This window comes from Danaus plexippus, chromosome 7 (genome assembly GCF_018135715.1).
Source record: "Danaus plexippus chromosome 7, MEX_DaPlex, whole genome shotgun sequence".
Classification (NCBI taxonomy): Eukaryota; Metazoa; Arthropoda; class Insecta; order Lepidoptera; family Nymphalidae; genus Danaus; species Danaus plexippus.
The window spans coordinates 3,126,147-3,146,038 of NC_083541.1; the positions used below are offsets into that span (position 1 = coordinate 3,126,147).

A 19,892-nucleotide genomic window follows, 5' to 3' on the forward strand; every position below is an offset into this window, starting at 1 on the left:
TTAAGCAGTTAAAATATATTTTAAATTTTATTATAGTTCTGTCCTTTCATCAAAAGATGGGAGAATATATCATGCTATTCGATACTAGATGGCGCTTGTTATTCATAAATTTTCGTTGTGAGTATGCCTAGAAAAATCGCTAAGATTCTGAAGCGACACCTATGCGTAGGAAATGTACAAAGTAATAGGATGCATAGATGGAGTGCTTGCAACTTTGTTCTTATACAACTTATATGACACAAGATCCTTCTTATTATTAAATTAATTACGTCTACTACTGGAGACGCATTTTGTAAATTAATGTTGTTGGCAGAAAATTAATTATATTTCATAATTACCAATCAACGATGAAGGCATATAATGAAAATAAAAGGCATTTTTATTAGATATTAATTTATTACTTTGTAGTTATCAATTGATAATAGGCATCACTAAATACAATAATTAAAATTATTAATCACTAATTTTAAAACAACACATTCGACGATGATTACACTAATGTCAATAACATTCTCTTAAATACCATATTGTGTTATTATGAAAAATATAGTTTTTATATTAAAGTTTAATTATCTTAACACATTGACTAACAAGTTTAGCCACTTAAAGAAAGCGATTTAATGCAAATCATTTACGTATCCCTTAGAAATTTTCATAATAATATTAAAGTGACGCATGATTTTCTGTTCAAATAAAAATAGATTGTCTATTAAAAAGACGTGACGTCATGATATATACGTTCGCATTAATCTTAGAGAAAACAAGATACATTACAAAAGCACATTTAGTATTATTTAATTATGAGAATATTTATAAGGACATCACGCATACATGAAAACTAAAATTAACTATATTGATTTTTAATTTTCAATCATTATTACATACTGAAAAAAATATCCGCATCAGTTGCAACCAAGCAAGATTCAAACCTATATTTTATCACTAGATATATGTTTCTTAGAGACATTAACTATTAGGGGCATAATAATTAAAATAATACATTTTAAAATAAATAACAATAACGTTTCTTAATTAATGTTAGTAAAGACAATTATTTTTATTCAATGATGTATGTTATATTATTTTAGTAATGTCCAGTAAAATCAAACACTAAATATCTGGTCGGAGAGACGGATCATAAAAAAGTTATGTGTAATTCACAGCCCTACCTTTGTAACTCGATATTATCCGAAAATACATATTATCCTTGGAAACGAGAACTCAAAGGGAAAATGTTCTAAACATTACAACCTTGGCAAAAACGACTTGACTTGACTTGACTTACAACATCCAACTGGGTATAACGATTAGAAAAAAAATTATAATGAATACAAATTGTATGGGCTTTTAAAACTACCCGCTATTTTGAACTACACACTAACAATGGTATCTTCTTTAGATTTTTCTGGATCATAATAACCATTTAAGTTAATCATAGTGAGAAGCTCAACCAAATGCCTTTGGTAGCCACATTCCATCAGCTTCGTTACCACTTTGTGTAGATATTTTGCGAGTTTTTCAAATAAATGGAACAGTTCTTCCAATTGGTTATAGCTTGTATGTGTGAAATTTCCATCGGGATCTTTTTGTTGCCACTCTCTGAAATAATAAAGATAATGAAAGGTCTAAGAACAAAAAGTTAATTTAATAAAGTAATATAAGTAATTATATAGAATTTAAAATTATTTTAAATAAATTCAATTAATACCGAGTAACATAATTGAGTTATAAAAATAAAGGTAATATTGACATTGGCAAAATATTCCACAATTCCAGTGCGAATGAAGTCGTTGCTTTAAAAAAAAAAGGGGGTATTGTAATAATATTTAATGTTGCCATTAAAAATAATAGCAGAAACCTCGTTAGTTAATTATTCAGTTTTTTTTTTATAATTTTAATAGCAAAATCTTACCCAGCCTTGAGTACTCTGCTGAATTTCAATATAACAGTGAATATATCATTCAGTAACTTCATGACGGGTGTCGATCTGTTGTTAAGGAGACATCTGAACAGCACCTTCTTAATATAAACCACGTGACATTCATACAAATCGTCCAATGTCCTTGCTTTTTTGAGATCCTTCTCGAATTCAGTCCACGAAGTCAGAATGCACGTGGTCACTATGTAATTATCAAAAGCCCGTATTAATGAGGCCATTATATGTCTGTATATTTGTATTGAAATGTATTGTGGAGACTTCAATAGTTTGCGGGAATGTTGACGCGATAGCTTCACTGTTAGTTTTAGGGACTGAAATTATGAAAAATACAGGTACATTTAAATATGGGAATCACATCATATTATAAACGCGAAATTAAATGCGTATGTATGAAAGACTTTTATTTACATAGAAAATGTATCCCTTTGAACATATTAAAACAATTGTGTTAAGTCACAGATAGATGGCGGTGAAGGTTGGTCAACAAATTTGTTTTTTTTTTCTATAGAAAACAAAGAGCACGAAAACTAATATCAATAAATCCAATTTATTTGTTTAGAAATGACTCACAAGAAAAAGGGCTATTGTATGAAACAGTCAATATTATATAACGTCTTCATATACAAGAGCCTATATAATTATACAAAGGAAGGAATTACCTCAAAATCTTCACTAAGAACCCAAAAAATTCGTCTCATCTTGATAAGAAATTGGAAAACTTTAGCATATCTGAGTAACGCTTCGTGGGACAGCATTATATTCAGAGGCCATTTCACAGAGTATGTGAGAGACAGACATTGCAACACATCCGGCGAACTGTGATGGAAACTCAGGGGCAAGTCTGTTATAGAGAATGACAGGTTCTCAGAGAACTTGTGGATATCTGAAAAGATAATATAAATGATTTGAATTAATCCAAGTGCGAATCTGAAATTTTGTTCTTATATTCCTAATATATATTTTGCAAGTACATATTGTTGGACAGTTCATTTCAAATAAAATACAGTGGCATTGTTAGTAACTGTATATAAATATTTCTGTCTTTTTTTTTATCGTTTCGTCTCTATTGAACTGAATTTTGTCGATACAGGTCGGGAAATTTCAACAAGAATTTTTTGTTGTTAACATCTGATATAATAAGCACAATATAATTTCATGGAAAAACTTACGTGATATAGACGAACCAAGCGCCTTATCCAATATATTGTGCAATGTAGCAAAATTCAACAACTCCTGCGGATTCAAGGTCTTTGTCAATTTAGAAAACAAGTTGTGACATATGCTTCTAGAAAATTCACCGTCCATCAGGAAGAAATAATCTTTGAGACTCCGCAAATGTTCGTACATATCGAGATTAACAAGGAAATGTGTTAATATGGAGTTGTTGACGACTTCCAATTGGTATGTTAATGGCAACATCACAGATCTCTGCAAACAAGCCGTCAGTGTTGCTATATTGTCGCATGAGATTCTCTCCTCGTTTTCAGGGTTGCATCGAGACGCGAATATATTATTGTAGGGCTTTTTCTTCACTTCGTCCATAATAATAGATGGATGGGTGTAAAATGTATCCGTATCTAAATTGATTTTGCTATTGAAAAAATCCTTAGAAAATCCCGACAGCTCCTTAACACCGAACGGGTCGAAGGATTCCAGACTGTAAGATCCATCGATAATATTAAATATAGATGTTTTATTCGGCGTTGGCATTATATTAGTTTCTGTTGAAGAGTTTTCTGGAGTGTTCTCTTCGTTTAACTGTGTATTTTCCGTGTCCTCGTCTACGATTATTGAAAAGTCGAATCCATCGGAGTTCAGGAATTCCTTATCGGATTTTGCATTAGCTTCCATATTGCCATCACTTCTTGGTGTGAATATATCGCTTGTTAGTGCGTCTATTGGCACATCTGCGGTTGTTGGTGTTTCTAAATCGAGCTGTAGAGAAATAAAAAATAATTAAATATAATATTATAATGGCAAGTAGCCTGAATATCTCTTCGCTGATGGATATAACTATTCGTATTGTTCGCTCGCGAAAAGTCCGTAACAAAACACTAAATTGGAGCTTTAGATTTTTTTTACAGATAACCACCTAAAAGGAGACAGATATAACAAAATAAACAAGTATCATTAAAATAATTTACCTCAGTAAACATTTCGCCCGGTGTAATCGCCACGGTACTTGATGTTATATTTTTGTCACCCATTTCACTGTAGGGTTTTAGGTTCAAACGCAATCCGGACTTCTTGGCGGCGTCAAACCTGTTTACTTTAAGACTGTCTTCGTAGTCAGATGCTTGTCCCCTGTTTCTATTCCTCAGCGCCTCTTCCTGTGCTATATTAGCTGGATCGTTTCTAATAATTTTCTCTAAGGGCAGATTGTATTCCACACCTAGAACCTTCTGTTTGTTTATTACAGCCTCCTTCTGCGCTTCCGTTATCGGTGTAGGGATTTCTTTTATTTCCGGTTTGACGATATCGAATTCAGCTCCCAAAACCTTTTGTTTGTTTCTCTTGGCTTCTTCGGATGGAGTCCACTCTATATTATTTTCCTTGTCTATGGACGCCGTTTTGACTAGTGGTGCTAAATCTTTCAATGAATTATTCTCGTCGTCTGTTTGTCCGAATTCATGCGCCATCACTTTGAGTTTGTTTCGCATAGCTTCTTTACGGTTTTCTATGAATCGTAGATTATCACACGCTTCATTCAAATAACCGCCGATGACGTCACTCGATGTGATCGAAGGGTTTTGGTTTTGGTTTGTATTAATGTTGTTGTCAGCGTCCATTGTAACGATATTTCCTTGCAGATCCACTTTAACCTCGTTGTCACAGGGCGTTTCGTCTTTGGACTTAACGCCAAATATGCTCTTCGCTACATTACAGATAGCGTTAAAAACGTCCGATGAGGATTGGGCCTTATCTCTGTTTTTGTCTACATCGGTTTTATCTTCTGCGATGTCAGGGCTGGAATCGGCCTTGGATACTTCGATGTTATCATCCTCCGAATTAAAATCGCTCTGTATGGACATCGCCATAACAGATTCATTCTTCTGATGCTCCAACTCTAACTTCTCTCTTTTCAAATTCCTTTCTTCTGTAGACAGCAACTGCACCCGACTTTGGTCAAGCTGCAAACGTTTTATCTTCCATTCCGTGTGTATTTTGCTTTTCTCCACTTCGATATTCAACTTTGAGTAATATTCCATTATTTTATTCCTACAAATAATAACTCTGTGTAATGATTGATGTAAACAATATTTATTTGGTGCGTGCAATATCTATTCAGAAATAATAGATTAATATATATTAAGTTTTGTCATATATTTGTATATCTAGCAACGATGTGGAAGTTAAAAAAAAACAAAATTTTATTAAACTGTGTCAGTTACTAATGTGAACAGCTGATATCAATAATTAACAAATATTATCATAATATACATACTTCTCGTCATCCCTAATCTTGGTATCGACTTCATCTCTCGCTCTATCCGTCTCGCTCTCAATCTCAGGCCGTCTCTTTCTCTTATTCTTATTTTCTCTCGCCTCAGCCATGGCCGCTTCTAACACTCTTAACGAGTGCTGCTTTTCAGCTATTATCAATTGGGCGAGACGTTTTCTTTCAGCTGTAATTTTTTTTTTCATTATTAGTAATAGGATTTTTTTGGTTTAAGGCATGTTTATTAATATATACCTAATATATGTATAGCGGTTTTAAGATAATTGTTACAAAAAATTCTTATTAATCCAGAAATTACATTCCCGGTTAAAAAAAATCTTTGGAATCAATTACATTCCAATATATTGATGAGAGGTACGTTTTTTTTCGGCAGTTCCTTGCAATCGTCAAACTCACCAACAATCTTCTCCATAGTCTCAGCTTGTTTCAGAGACGCCATTTCCGTGAAAGCCTTCCTCTCAGCCTCCCTCTTTAGCAGGATCTGTTCGAAGGTCACCGGACTGCTGACGAACAGACATCTCGTTCTATAGACGTTCAGCAATTGCTGCTGCTGCTCTAATTGTTCGAAGGTCGTGCAGCACTTGATAGTCGGATGGTCCGCTATTAGAAGTACGAGCGGGTCCTGGGGATGAACATATATTTTGTGTGACTATTATTTTATTATTCACGAGGAAAATTGCCTGTGTAGATAGTCCAGGGGTTCTTAGATGAAGTGATGGTAGAATACACAAATAGAATGACACGTGAATAAAAAATCTCTTTCCTGCTTGGACCAGATTCCGTCTTATGATCTGATTTCTATGTATTACAGGAAATAAGAAAGATCTCAGTGGCATATTGTTGGGGTTGGCATTTGTTTGAGACCACGTACGGTAATACACGTCGGTGGAAACTTAATCCATACTATATCTCCTTAGCAGAAAAAAAATATGGAGCTTTTTGTATTTATCTCACTGTATGATAAATTTCGTGGATATGGATGGAGTTACTAGCTAGGTTTTGCCTATACCCGTACGCTTACTAAACTTTACTCCAATAGAAAATGTTTGGGACAATAAATTATAGAGACATGAAAAAAATATAGTAAGGTATTCTTAAAATCTGAATGCAGTTAAGACTTACGCTTGGATTGCATAATTTCAATAGTCTAAGTGATTTCCCGCACAAGAGTATGTACGAAGCGAGGGGTCTCAGGAAGTCTGGTACAGCCACACTGAGGGTTATATGGAAACCTTTATCCCAATACCTCTTTGAACGTGAATTCACGTACTGGTTGTCTTTACGTATGAAGAACTCGTTGTAAACGTCGTTCAGCTCACCTTCGAATATGAATCGTTCGATGAATCTGCAAATCGAAATATATTTTGTTTACTTCTTCATTAGGACTTAAAAAAAATACACAATAAAATGTAGATTGTGGGTAAAATAGATATGTGTATTAGCGAAATATATTATACACGTTTTCGTGTAAATGAGTGCCAAATATTAAGAACGTAACGTGACAAAGTTTTTGGAGATGATGAGATTTTTCCATATCCGTTAATTTATTTACCAATAAATTAATAAAACCTTCTATTAGTACGGATATTTATTGTTCAAATATATAATTACTCTACTGATAACATAATTAGGAAAAAAAAATCTTATTCCATTCAATTTATATATATTTCAAAAAATTTAAAAGAAAATCATACATACTTGAAGTAAACCCTGCATATTGTATATAGAGAGTTGTATAACGTTAGCGCTGTCGGTCTATGTGTCACCAAAGATATCTCATTGAACAAGTAAGACATCAGCTCGGCGCCGTGGCCAAGGGATATGGAGTCTGAGACAATATTACCAAAGACCTTATATACCAACTTAAAAAAAATACTTCGATAAAACTATATAAGATGGTGTTATTATGTTGGTAACAGTGTCATTGAATATGAACTATGGAAGATTCTAACGAGTATTTTACAATTTTGTTTTTCCACTCCCAATTAGAGATAGTACATTTTGTTGAAATGAAACTTCTTATGCGACTTCCAACAGGGTTGTGTTAAAAGTTTAACGCTCCTTGGGGTGGACAGCGCGAGAGGGAATGCGTAGCTCTTGAACGCATCTCAATTATGACTTGTAAGTAATATTAATAAAGTTTGTCTTAAAGATACAAAAAAAAATTCTCAAAAACATTTTCTACCCTTTCCTATTTTCATTCCAGCATTACGAAGTTTCATTTCTTCCGCGCGGAAAGACTCCACGCACGGTTATTTTTTTTATATTTACCATACTATGGACCGCTTTATATTTACTGTGAAGTATTTATGTTTTTTTTCAATCATTCCACCCTTAATAAATTAGATCAACAAGTTGCCCACTTAAAATTATTTTTCTCGAGGTTATTCAGTAAGTAAAACTTTACTGTGACCTACTTATTTATTACTGGCCATAATTTTGATCAAATAATAAAAATAAAAAAAAATTATGACAATTTGAGGTTTTCTCATGTTAGATGCATTCCTTTTTCAGGAATTGGTTATTTAACATAAATATATGATAGTATAATGATACACAAAATTTTTCACAATATACTATTTTTGATACTTTTATTAATACCAATCTGGGATCGGTCTGCTTCTTCATTGATAAAATCTCCCAGACATTATTTAACACCAACTATCCTTAACCTTATGACTTGTTACATATTATTCACATTAAGTTCTTGCTACATTTAAATATAATTTTATATAAATTAAATTTTAATAAATACTACACTTACCAGCATCAACCATTTTGTATATGGAAGCTATTGTTTCAATTTCATATTTCAGTGGTTCCATATGATGCAATATTTGCAACAGTGTCGGCATACAGTTTGCCTCTTGACAGTTAATATTGATAGTATTTTCATATACATCAGTAGCTTTTTGTCTAAAATCTAGAAGATATCTTCTAATAACTTCCCTTGCAGCCTAAATTCAATATATTATATTTAATAATTCCATAGTTTTCTTAATTAAAAAGTAGTGATATATTTTTTATAAACCTACTTTTTACTAACTAATAACTTACATACTCACCTCATAAACCAATCCCTTACTGTGAAAGTGATCTTCGACAGAAAGATTGAACGCAAAATTATATAACCGTCTGTAGTAAGTCCCAATCTGTAGCAAAGTGGTCACATAACCGAGGAGATATTCTTCAGAGATGCCTTCGATAATTAATTTCTCTTTCATATAAAAACAATTCGCAGCTTGACTTAAGGGAAATGTACTGGTTTCAACACCAACTATAAAAAAATATTAAGTTAGACACATCCTTGTCAGTGAGACGGATGAAAATAGCTGAATTAATATTAATAAAATTAGTTATAAGCATGCAATTGACATATTAAACATTGAATTACATAATGTAATTTTATATAAAATTTTTGGTTACCCTATTTCAGCTGTATATAGACAACTTGTAAGGCAGGTTACAATAGCTTTTAGCTGAATAAAGAATTTTAATTATAGCATATAATATACTCACTTATCAAATACATAATATGCCTTATGAATTGTTTTTCTGTGACCACGCTGTAATCGTACAATTCACTGGCATACATTTCTCTCCACATTTTCATTTCTCTATATGAAGCTGAAATGATTTGTCTTTCATTCACCGGAGGAAGTTTAGCTGTGAATATAATAATAAAAATTATTTCTAAGATTATGTAACATGAAGTTTCATAAAGTAATGGTGGCTTAGGCACTGTAAGAAATTACTTTTGTTTTACCTAAATATATTTTTTTATATTGGTCTATTTCCATTTTTTTTATTTCATTCCAAATCATTCAGGGATTGATTAAGATAAAGTGGGATTTAGTGAGTAAGAGTGATCTCTTTGTTACTATTGTCTAAATGGTTCCTGACCGTCAGACCACCTTTTAGTAGGTGGAAATAAATAAAGTTGTTTCGACTTGACTGTAGCTGTTAGCCTTATTTGACGGCGTCATTGTTAGTGGGTGGACTGATGGGACCAAACCGTGAAAAATGGACCTGAAGGGCCCGAGGGGGAACACTCTTAAGTGTCTCTAAGAGGCCGGATCTCTGCTTAGGACGTCGTTGAAGGGGTCGGGTAATTTGACTGCATGACGCCCCCCGACGCCAGAACACCGGAGCGAGGTGTATGAAGCGGAACTTCGTCTTCGTCGGCGAATGTTTTGTGTGAGTTTGTCGTGAGGGCATTCATGTCTGTATTTTTTCTTATTTCTAACCTATCGGGATGTTTAGATTCGAGAAATAGACAGATACTTTGACAAACATTTCACAATTAGGTGACATCACACAGACAATAGAGTTGGGATGTACTGTAAGTCGTGAACACACTATGTCAGTGTATATGCACATAGCATATACACTGTCGCCTTGAAGACACAAAATTGTAATTAGAAAAGTCACCGACCTAAAAAAACTTTGACAATACTTTGCTATTAACATCAGGAAGCATGTAATATATTACTTTATTTAGATACAAAAACGATGTACATCGAAAATATAAAGAGTAGTAGCAACTAGTATTGAGTTAGACACACTCGAGACACAAGACACAGGTACTAAAGTTAGTGCCAACACCAACTTTTTCAAGACAGACATTAGTGTCTAAGTAATAGTAGTTTAGCAAAATATTACAGTGCAGACCTGATTTTAGTGAAGTATTTTTTAGTGAGGAGTGCAGTGACTGTCAAAAAGTACTCCTCTTCTTGAAACCTTTTATTTTTTCGATGGAGTGAATAATAAATAGGGAGAATAGAAGATCAATGGGGCCTTGTAATTACAGCCAAGCCACAGACTCTCTGTGAGAGAGGGGGATTGATCTGGATACTGTGGCTGCCTGAACCTTACCTCAGAGGTTGCCATTGGCTCATATAATTCACTTCCCAACTGGCCTTATTGACCCACTTTGGGATTATAAACTTTTTGATGGGGTAGCCTTTCAGGATGACTAGCCGGCTGATTGAGGATCAGAGCTAAAGGTAAAGGCAGGCCAGCAACGCACTTGTCTTGAGATTTCACTACCCACAATCAGAATAGTTAGAGAAATAAACTAACAAAATCACCAATCATATTTCACAGTTAGTCATTAGTGTATGCATAAAACTGTTATCATTCTACTAAACATTAATAGTGAGATTATAAATAATTTAGTTTATTAGGAGTGTTAAATTATGGAGTTAGTTAAATTAATACTTACAAACAATATCCCAGATATCATTAGGAATATCTTTATCCACTTGTGAGGCAATCTCCCAAATATTAATTGACCCCTCATTCTCAGCCAAAAAATGTACATTGACATCTACTTTTGTGTTACTACTTACAAATGACACCTGAAATTTGATATAAAATATTTAAATATCTAGAAGTCGCACTTTATGGTTTTAATATCAATTAATAGCATTCACTTAGAATCTGAGTAATTATTAAATTGTATTATTATGTATGGAAAAATACCTTAATATTAACAGCATCTTCAGTTGGTATTTGAATATCCCTAGGTGCGGTTAAACGAGAGTAGTTAAATATTGTAGGTTCAGAGTATGGAGATAAAGCAGTTGATGTCATGGAAGCTAGAGACATTGGACTAAGAAAAGTCTTCAGCTCTACTTTACCATGCTGAGACCTATTATCACCAAGAACTGTAAATATAATGTTCTGTTTAAAAAAATATAACTCCATTAATTATCTTGATATCAATTCTATATAACTCACATAAACGTGAATCAAAACTTTCCACAGTATACTCAGAATAACATTGAGAATTGCTTTTATCTAAAACATTTTCTTGTCTCTTTATTGAATATGGTAATTCAAAAATGTAAGATGGATAATATGAGTATGGTTGAGGTGAACCAAATGTTTCCCTCTTTGGCTTTGGCAACATTTCATCAAGCATGCCAAAAGAAAAAGGATTCTGAAACAATAAAATGGATAGGATTTTCATTGTATATTTTTTTACACAGCTTTTAAACTTCCATATAACAATAATCTAGTTTACCTGGAACATCTCAGCAGACACATCCTGAATAACAGAATTCTGAAGTGCATTTAGGAGTTTTAAAATATTTTTTATATTATCTTCTTGATCTCCAAAGTTGGCAGATTTCAAAGCGCCAATTATTTTTTTCAACTGTACAGATTTCTTGTATTCAGGAATATTTCTAGCAGACTTTTGAGTTATAAAATAGTGACTAAGTAAGTCTTTAAAGGGATCTGATCCTGAGAAACACAATTCTGTAGATGATTTCTTTAAAATTATTTCGTAAGCGTGTGACCGTAGCTTAGTTGTAAGAAGCTTTTGAGATATTCTACTTTGAACACAGTATTTTTCGGCCGTTTTTTCACAGAGCCTTGTAATAAGCTCGTACACCCCTGCATTTTGTGGCTTAAAGTCATGATACATAAATGAGGGCTTGAGATAAACACACAAATATTTTAGTGTTTAACGACGTATATCGTTTCAGACTTTCAATTACTTCTGTTAGAATTAATATTTATTTTCATTTCAAATAACTTTGACATTCGGATTTTGACATAACGTATTACAGGCGACCACATAAAAAAATCTAGGTATTTACGTATGTAAAATTAAAAACTATCTCGTCTTGCAATAAAGATAATGATGAAACTTATTGTCCTTTCATTAACATATAAGTTGATTAAGCAGGTAAGTGAACAATAAATTGTATAATAATGAATAATAATTTTACAAAATATTTTTTTACTGATGCTTTATTAATTCAAAGAATATCTTTACAAAGACGAGTATTTGTATTTTAAATAAATTAGTCTCATTAAAAAATCATAAATCTATCAATAGGTATATATTATTTAATTATTTATATTTTACTTTGGTAACAATGTTTGTCAGATGTCTACAAAAAGAAAACTCAGAGTTGAATGTTGAGACTCAAGCATAAACTTAAATATAGAAAACATAACCTTTTATTAAAAATTAAAATAAATATAATTCATCTTGTTATTTAATCAATAGTAAATAAAAATGAATCAAGCTGATATAACGAAACTTGTTTCTAAATTACGAATTAAAGTTCCACCGACACATCGACGCTTAAGAAATCCAGAAGGTCCTGAAGGAAGATTAAATAGGTTGCGAAAAACTGTAACAGGTTTAATTAAATATGAAAGAATCGAATTAAACTATAATAGAGCTGATGAAGCTCGCCAATATGCGGAAAGAGTAAGTAATATTTATTAAATAATAATTAATGGTCAATCATTCGTTTATTTTATGTTTAATGATTACAGCTTATATCGGAAGCAATAAGCCATGGAGATTGTCATAAACCCACAATGGAAATAGCCGATTATTGGCTACTTGAAAAGGAACTAGTGCATAAATTGTTTAAAGTTTTAGTGCCTAGATTTGAAAATTCTAGTTCAGCTTTCACCAGAATGTACAAAGCTCCAAAACCAGCATATGGAAGAGTCATAGAAAAGACAATTCTTGAATTGAAAGGAAATCCTTACCCGTCACTAACAACTAGACAACCAAATAATAAATTATTGTTGCAAAATGTCCTGTTAGATGCAGCGAAATATGATTATCGTCAGACAAAGTACGCTGAAATATCGGAAAAAATGTCTACACCAGAAGTATCCAAAAAGCCTGATAGCTAATAAAAATAAAAAAACATAAATGAAATGTTTGTTATGTAATCTAGTAAGTCAGTAAGATTCATTTTAAATATAGAATTTGTAGAATAAAATGATGTTTTTGTTCCCTTTCTCACTGTTCCAACAAACAAGTTAAGAAAATAATTAATGTTTCATATGTGTTATAACGAAAACAAAAATTTTATCTAAAAAAAAAATTTATATTATAAAAATTTTATTTTATATTTGTCTGAAGGGTATTCTCTCCATAAGGGTCCCAAAACTAATATTAAAAATTTAAAGCGATTTAGAAACTATCTGCAGCATCAAATATTCTTACAGCCAACTTGGATTGGTTCAACATTCTGTTATTATATATTTATAAGCTTACAATATACTACACCCTTTGTTATTTGTTAGATCATGTTAATTTATTATTATGAAAATTATGTGTTAATTTCATAATTGTGATGATTTGCCGAAGGGTTATAAATTGTAATTATGAATACCACATGCACTACTTGTAATAAGTAATGTTTGAGATATTATAAGAATAGATTATACTCAAAAAGATACACTCATTCATGAAAATTTTATTGCAAAATATTAACTATGTTAGTAAATAAGTTGTTGATTTTATGTGGGTATTAGGTATATATGTATAAAAAAACTTTCTATTATTTTATATTTATAATAATTTTTCTATTAATGTGTATAGATTTCCTTCAAAACCTTAAACGTTTAAATATGCATGCTAATTTATAAGTTTTGAGAAAATTGATGTTTTAATAATATATTTTTATGCAAATAACCCTATAGGTGCTTTATGCCTTTGTCCTGTTAAAAATTTCAGATATTTTTCTATACACATCACTACTTTATCACGTGACTTATATCCTTATTATAACTGGATTCGCGCGAGTCTGTGTAGCGGTTTTGTAAATAATAAAGATAAAGTTTATTAAGTAATATTATTTTGAAACGTCGTATTGTAATACCGTAATTTATTTGAAGGTTATCTTAACCTCAACAGCGGGGTGTTTATAATTCTAGTAAGAAGTCCGACAGTAATATGAATCCTAAAATCGTTATCATTGGATCTTGCAGTGTTGATTTCACGACGTATGTATCTTTTTTTACCTTGAAGTTTATAAGATAGAGAACTACAAGCAGGTATAAACCCAAATACGTAATAAAGTTATTTAGCAAAAATTTTATATTCATGTAGATATTCTCCAAGACTTCCCAAACCCGGTGAAACTCTTCATGGAACCAAATTTATTACAAGCTTTGGTGGTAAAGGTGCTAACCAATGTGTAGCTGCAGCGAAACAAGGAGGAAATACGTATATGATCGGCAGAGTAGGTTACTTTTTATTCATTTATCGTATTATATCTTTAAGATTTAATAAAAATGATTATTTTTAAGGTAGGAAATGATCATTGGGGTCAACAGTATAAAGACAATTTAAAAAGTCATGGAATCGATGTAACATATACTCATATTACTAATGATGTTACCACTGGTATTGCTCAAATATCAGTAGCAGAAAATGGTGAAAATCAAATCATTATAGTGCCTGGTGCTAATAATTATCTTAGTAAAGCTGATGTTGATGAAGCAAAAGAATTAATAGAAAATGCTGATATCATTATCGCACAACTTGAAACTCCATTTGAGATCACATTGGAAACATTTAAGTTAAACAAGGGAGTAAGTTCCAAAAACACCATAAATATAATAAAGATAATAATTAATAATCAATTGATGAAAATACAGATTATAACAGAATTGATATTGCCTTATCCATTACAGATAAAATTACTAAATGCTGCTCCTGCTAGGACGGATATACAAGAAATATTGCCTTATTGTACTATACTCTGTGTAAACGAAACAGAAGCCTCTTTATTAGTGGGTTTTGAAGTTGAAATCTCGTAGGTGTAAATAATATATGTGTATTTGTTTTTTTTAAGGAATTTAAATTAACTATTAATTTTTTTAGTAATATAAAGGTTGCTCTTGATAAACTACTGGAAACTGGATGTGAAATTGCCTTAATAACATTGGGGCACCAGGGAGCCGCATACTGCTTAAATAATACGAGAAATTATATTCATGTTTTATGTGATAAAGTAACAGCAGTAGACACGACTGTAAGTATATAGAGTAATTTAAAACTCAAAGAATTTTCTTATGCTAAACCTATAAAAACTGTGTCTGTGTTTTAACATCGGATAAACGACGAGTGTCCATGACTCTTTTGCGATGTAATTATATTTTTAAATGTATTGTAAAATAAAGTTCTTCGTTACTACTTTTTACAGGGTGCTGGTGATGCATTTGTTGGTGCTCTAGGTACATTCTTAGTAAATAAAAAGAATATTGATTTCCACCAAATTGTAGGTGCTGCTTGTGAAATAGCAACACTATCGGTAACCAAAGAAGGTACTCAAACTAGTTACCCGGAAAAATACGATGTTTTTAACAAAAAATTCAAATATGTTTGTCTTTAATTGAGCATAGAAGGAAATTGAAAAGGGATAGTCTTAAATAAAAGTCAGATATTTTAAAGTTGTTTTTATTACTCTACTTTTAACACATTAAATATTAATTGTTATATTCTATGTAATTGTTTTATTACATTTATATAACAATGAATGTTCCTTAATTTATTGTTATTTAAATAAAAATCTTATTCTATTACTCACGAGCTAATTCCTTAATATTAAAAATAAAACACGCGTTTTAAAAAGAACAGTAAGTTAGAAAAATAATGCGATGCTTATACGCAACTTCTTTATTTGTAATATTATTCTGTACAATAAAGTATTACGGAAGTAAATATGATAAAAGAGGTCGCCAAGCGTTTTAAAAAGTGACCGTTTTTTTCTATAGAAACTTATATAAAATATTTTCTAAGAAAAGTGAGGCCATTTGCTATTGCTTCTTAGAACGTTCTCAAATTGATAATCAGAAGTGTTTGGTACTTGTGTAAAAAAAAAGACCGTTTTGCGTTTGCGAAGTTTGGGATAGCCCTATAATCAGGATGAGATGAATGCGTTCGTTTGGGGCTGAAACATAACGTAAATTCCGTTACAAAAATAGTTTTCCGTTTTTATTAAACTCATTTCCTAGTAACCTTATTTAGAATCTATCCGGAGGAGACAAACAAAATTTTAATAAATATTTAAAAGTTTATTTTTTAGAAACCTCATCTTAAATTAAAATACGTTATATCAATAAATAAATTAGTTAACAAAAGTCAACATCGTGTGAACAAAAAATTCATCAGTGTAACCAAACCTTAAAATGATAACAAACTACGACCACTTTTATATTTACTATTATTTTAAGTGTTTACTTTTATGAATATATTTTTTAATAAATTAGAAGGCAATAAGATGTACAGTTAAAATAGCCATTTTAAGTTTTCGATGTGTTTCTTTTATCCTACACTAAAACAAAAAAAAATGTTTCCTTTAATGTAATAAATAATAATAAAGAGCATTTGGTTTTTATACTCTAAAGTATGATTCTTAATTAATTATAGGATGTATATTGAATAATTCTCGAGATTTTTGTAATCGAAATATAACTTAGTGATATTGACAACAGATTGCTACTGTAGTTTACTTAAGTGTTACCAGTGTAAGGAAATGTTGCAGCTTTCTAACAAAACAATATCAGAATAAAATGTTTGACTTTTTTTAATGTCTGTTTTTCAAAGTAGCATTAATTAAATTGTATTTAGTTTTAGAAAGCACTAAACCTTTTCTAAATCAAATCTTAGTGTCTCAAAGATTTTCTACTATCAGTGAGGGTATGAGTGTTATTTTTCAATTTTGAATAATTAGACTCATAGATGTAAAATGTTTTATAAATATATTGATATAGCAACATTAGTTACTTATTTAATTAAAAAATCTGTGGGCTGGGTTGATTTTATCCTGGTGAAAATCTACTTTAAAGGCACTAATATTTTTTCCTTTAATACATCTATATAATATAGTCATTATATTTAAAGCGTTTTGTTTTTAAATACAAATCTAGCCATGTATTACAATCTTAAATTTACATATATAAAAGTGACCAAATTTTTTATACATACATTTATCATGAATAAAGGCGTAAACTAATAATTCAATCCAATTTCTTAAGTTTAAATTTATTTAATTAGGATACTATCTCTTCATTTCTTATAATAAAACAGGATTTTTTCAAATTTTCCATTTAAACTGCTTATCAATTGTTAAATCTATAACAGATTCAAATGAAATAAATATTTCATTTATACAGCAACCTATCTATTATATTAGCATTTTTTAAGTAATCTTTGATACTTAGTCCCAACACAATTATATTAGATCACTTTGATATCAACAATATACATATGTATATCATTTACAACAATTTTAAACTAGTATAGAACATATAAACTCTGTAGGCTGGTCTCGTTTACAATCTGTAAGAGTACCTGTAAGTCTTCTAAGCTTGAAATATATTTAGGAGCACCTAAAAATTCTATAGATTTCTCTTCAAATTCTATGCTATATTTTAAATTTCTAAGACATGTTACAGATTTCTGACATTTTCCATCTATAATCTTTTTAAATACTACATGTGAGATGTCTTCAAATTTTGGGGTTGGAGCTACAATTATTCCATTTTCAGGACCTACTGTGGGACAATTTTCAGTGCTTTGTTCATCATTACTGTTAGTTACATTTTCTTGATTAACATTTGTCTCAATTTCTGGTTTGTCTTCATTCTCACAATTATCATTCTCCTTTAGACTACCATCGAGCATGCTTGTGTCTTTACTGTCTACGTTGTTAGGCAAATGTTCCTCAATACCCTTCTGCAGAGCTTCATCTAATAGTGATAGACTGTGTGAGTTAACAATTACATTTTCCTCTTCAACTGCTTTATCTACGCTATTAAACTGAGTCACATCTTCAATAATTTTGTTAATATCGGTATTGTTGACTTCCATTATTTTGCCATCGTTTACTTTGCCGAGAAGCATTGCTTCCACATCACTTGATTGTAAGTTATCTAAAGTGCTACTTTCTTTTGTTTCTGGCAGTGTTTCTGTTGAGTTATCATTAAGTATATCCATTATAGATGGGAACTCGTCAACTTTATTTTCTATGACTTCAGCCTTTGCTTCAGGTTTTTCATTATACATAAGATCTTCTAGCTCTGCAGCTATCCTATCATAAACTTTGTCATCTTTCGGTTCATCTGGGTTTGGAAGGTAATCAATGCACCATTCTTCTGACGGTAATATACTTCTGTTGATGTTTGGTAGTAGTTCCAATAAAGAAAGCTCAACTTTGTGATCAATATTGTTATTGCAAATGGGATCATTAAATATAATACCATATTGTTTTAATGTGGAATTAGAAATTTGTTTTTTATTATAATTAGAATTTTTTTCAATAGGTAATGATTTTTTCAAAACATTGTTTTCCTTTAGAATATTGGATGCTTTTTTTGTAGGTGACGTAATATTTGTTGAAATATCTTGATTTTTATGCTTTTTTTTCGTAAATGGTTCTTTGGCTGGATGTTGGTTATAAACATTTCTGCGAATGAGGACCATACCATTTTCATTATTTTTTAGTCTTGCGTTAACATTATGTGTATATGCATCTATGTTTTTATTGCTTTTAGGTGACGAACTACTTTCATATTGTATCTTCACTTTGGTAAATTTCCCTAAGATCTTCGCAAAGTCCATTCGCGTCACTACCACTGAACAATCACGGCATTTTACTTCTTTATATAAACGCTCTATATTTTTAGACATTTTTAACTTGCCCCTCTTTCCTTCTCGTCCCTTATGGGCAATCATGGTGAACACTAATTATATTAGAATTATTTGAAACAAATGTATTCAATACCACTGTTACTTGACGGGAGTATAAAACGTAGCTATACACATTTCCCGCGCAGTCGATAACACCGATAGTATGGTATAAAATTTTCTACCTTTAATTATAGTAAAATATTAACTGCATTACACGCCATATATGAACCTAAACAACTGAAAAAAGGTTCTTTTATAATAGATTTCAATAAAAATAGATGAAACAACACAGCAGTCACTAACATATCAAGCAAAAATGGCGTCTGAATAGTATTGTCCCTAGTCAAGTATAAACGATATCGATAATAGTTTATGTCAAATTCAACTCTCCTTAAATCGATGGATATCATAATTGTGATTTTGTAAAGTGTTAAAGGAATATTAACCATTTATTAAAAAAACAAATACATGTAAATAAATTTACAGTATTATTACTTATATAAAAGAAATCATTGTGACTCATAGCTCAGCTTAAATTATTTTCATTTTAAAAACTGAGTGGTTTTCCTACTTAAAAGTCTAAGTCATTCCTATTATTTTTATTTATTAACTTATTTCATTATTCTAAAAAAGAGTGTTTTTTAATCGAACACAGTTTTAAAAAGCACATAATCCAGCAATGTATGTTATAAATATTTAACACGATTTTTGATGTTTTACAATTAAAGCACTAAATTAATTTCAATGAAAATACTCACTAACATTATTTGGCATAGAAATCCTTCCCTATAAAATCTATTTTTTTTTTGAATATATACAATTTATTAGTTCTTACAAAAACATTAAAGTTTTTAAAAAAATATTAAATACATACAAAAAAATTAAATAACGAAGTTGGAAAGAATAAATTATCTAAACACAACAATATTAGCAAAATGTACCTTATATATATTTTTTAAATTAATGTGTACGAAAATGTAAAGTAATAAAATACATTGATTTTTAAGTTATCGATCATTGAACTGTGTATT

General features: G+C 30.8%; 4 protein-coding genes across 4 annotated transcripts; 2 read left to right on the plus strand and 2 right to left on the minus strand.

Moving 5' to 3' along the window:
- Positions 1-376: 376 nt before the first annotated feature.
- LOC116770527 (uncharacterized) lies at positions 377-11,949 on the minus strand. Its single transcript, XM_032662033.2, has 16 exons — positions 11,428-11,949; positions 11,142-11,343; positions 10,884-11,068; positions 10,624-10,759; positions 8,919-9,065; positions 8,465-8,676; positions 8,164-8,356; positions 7,098-7,227; positions 6,522-6,744; positions 5,796-6,021; positions 5,385-5,565; positions 4,084-5,158; positions 3,109-3,874; positions 2,599-2,822; positions 1,913-2,250; positions 377-1,599 (listed from the first exon to the last, which is right to left on the minus strand). Exons 1-16 carry the CDS (start codon positions 11,830-11,832, stop codon positions 1,371-1,373), a joined length of 4,872 nt encoding a protein of 1,623 aa, XP_032517924.2. The 5' UTR covers positions 11,833-11,949; the 3' UTR covers positions 377-1,370.
- A 360-nt stretch (positions 11,950-12,309) lies between these two features.
- On the plus strand, positions 12,310-13,159 carry LOC116770526 (large ribosomal subunit protein bL17m). Its single transcript, XM_032662032.2, has 2 exons — positions 12,310-12,630; positions 12,699-13,159. The coding sequence occupies exons 1-2, from the start codon at positions 12,433-12,435 to the stop codon at positions 13,068-13,070; spliced, it is 570 nt and encodes a 189-aa protein (XP_032517923.1). The 5' UTR covers positions 12,310-12,432; the 3' UTR covers positions 13,071-13,159.
- A 779-nt stretch (positions 13,160-13,938) lies between these two features.
- Positions 13,939-15,620, plus strand: LOC116770839 (ribokinase-like). Its single transcript, XM_032662466.2, has 6 exons — positions 13,939-14,168; positions 14,275-14,407; positions 14,475-14,759; positions 14,862-14,983; positions 15,052-15,202; positions 15,374-15,620. The coding sequence occupies exons 1-6, from the start codon at positions 14,119-14,121 to the stop codon at positions 15,560-15,562; spliced, it is 930 nt and encodes a 309-aa protein (XP_032518357.1). The 5' UTR covers positions 13,939-14,118; the 3' UTR covers positions 15,563-15,620.
- On the minus strand, positions 15,614-19,184 carry LOC116770661 (uncharacterized). Its single transcript, XM_032662230.2, has one exon. The coding sequence runs from the start codon at positions 18,904-18,906 to the stop codon at positions 17,467-17,469; it is 1,440 nt and encodes a 479-aa protein (XP_032518121.2). The 5' UTR covers positions 18,907-19,184; the 3' UTR covers positions 15,614-17,466.
- Positions 19,185-19,892: the final 708 nt, after the last annotated feature.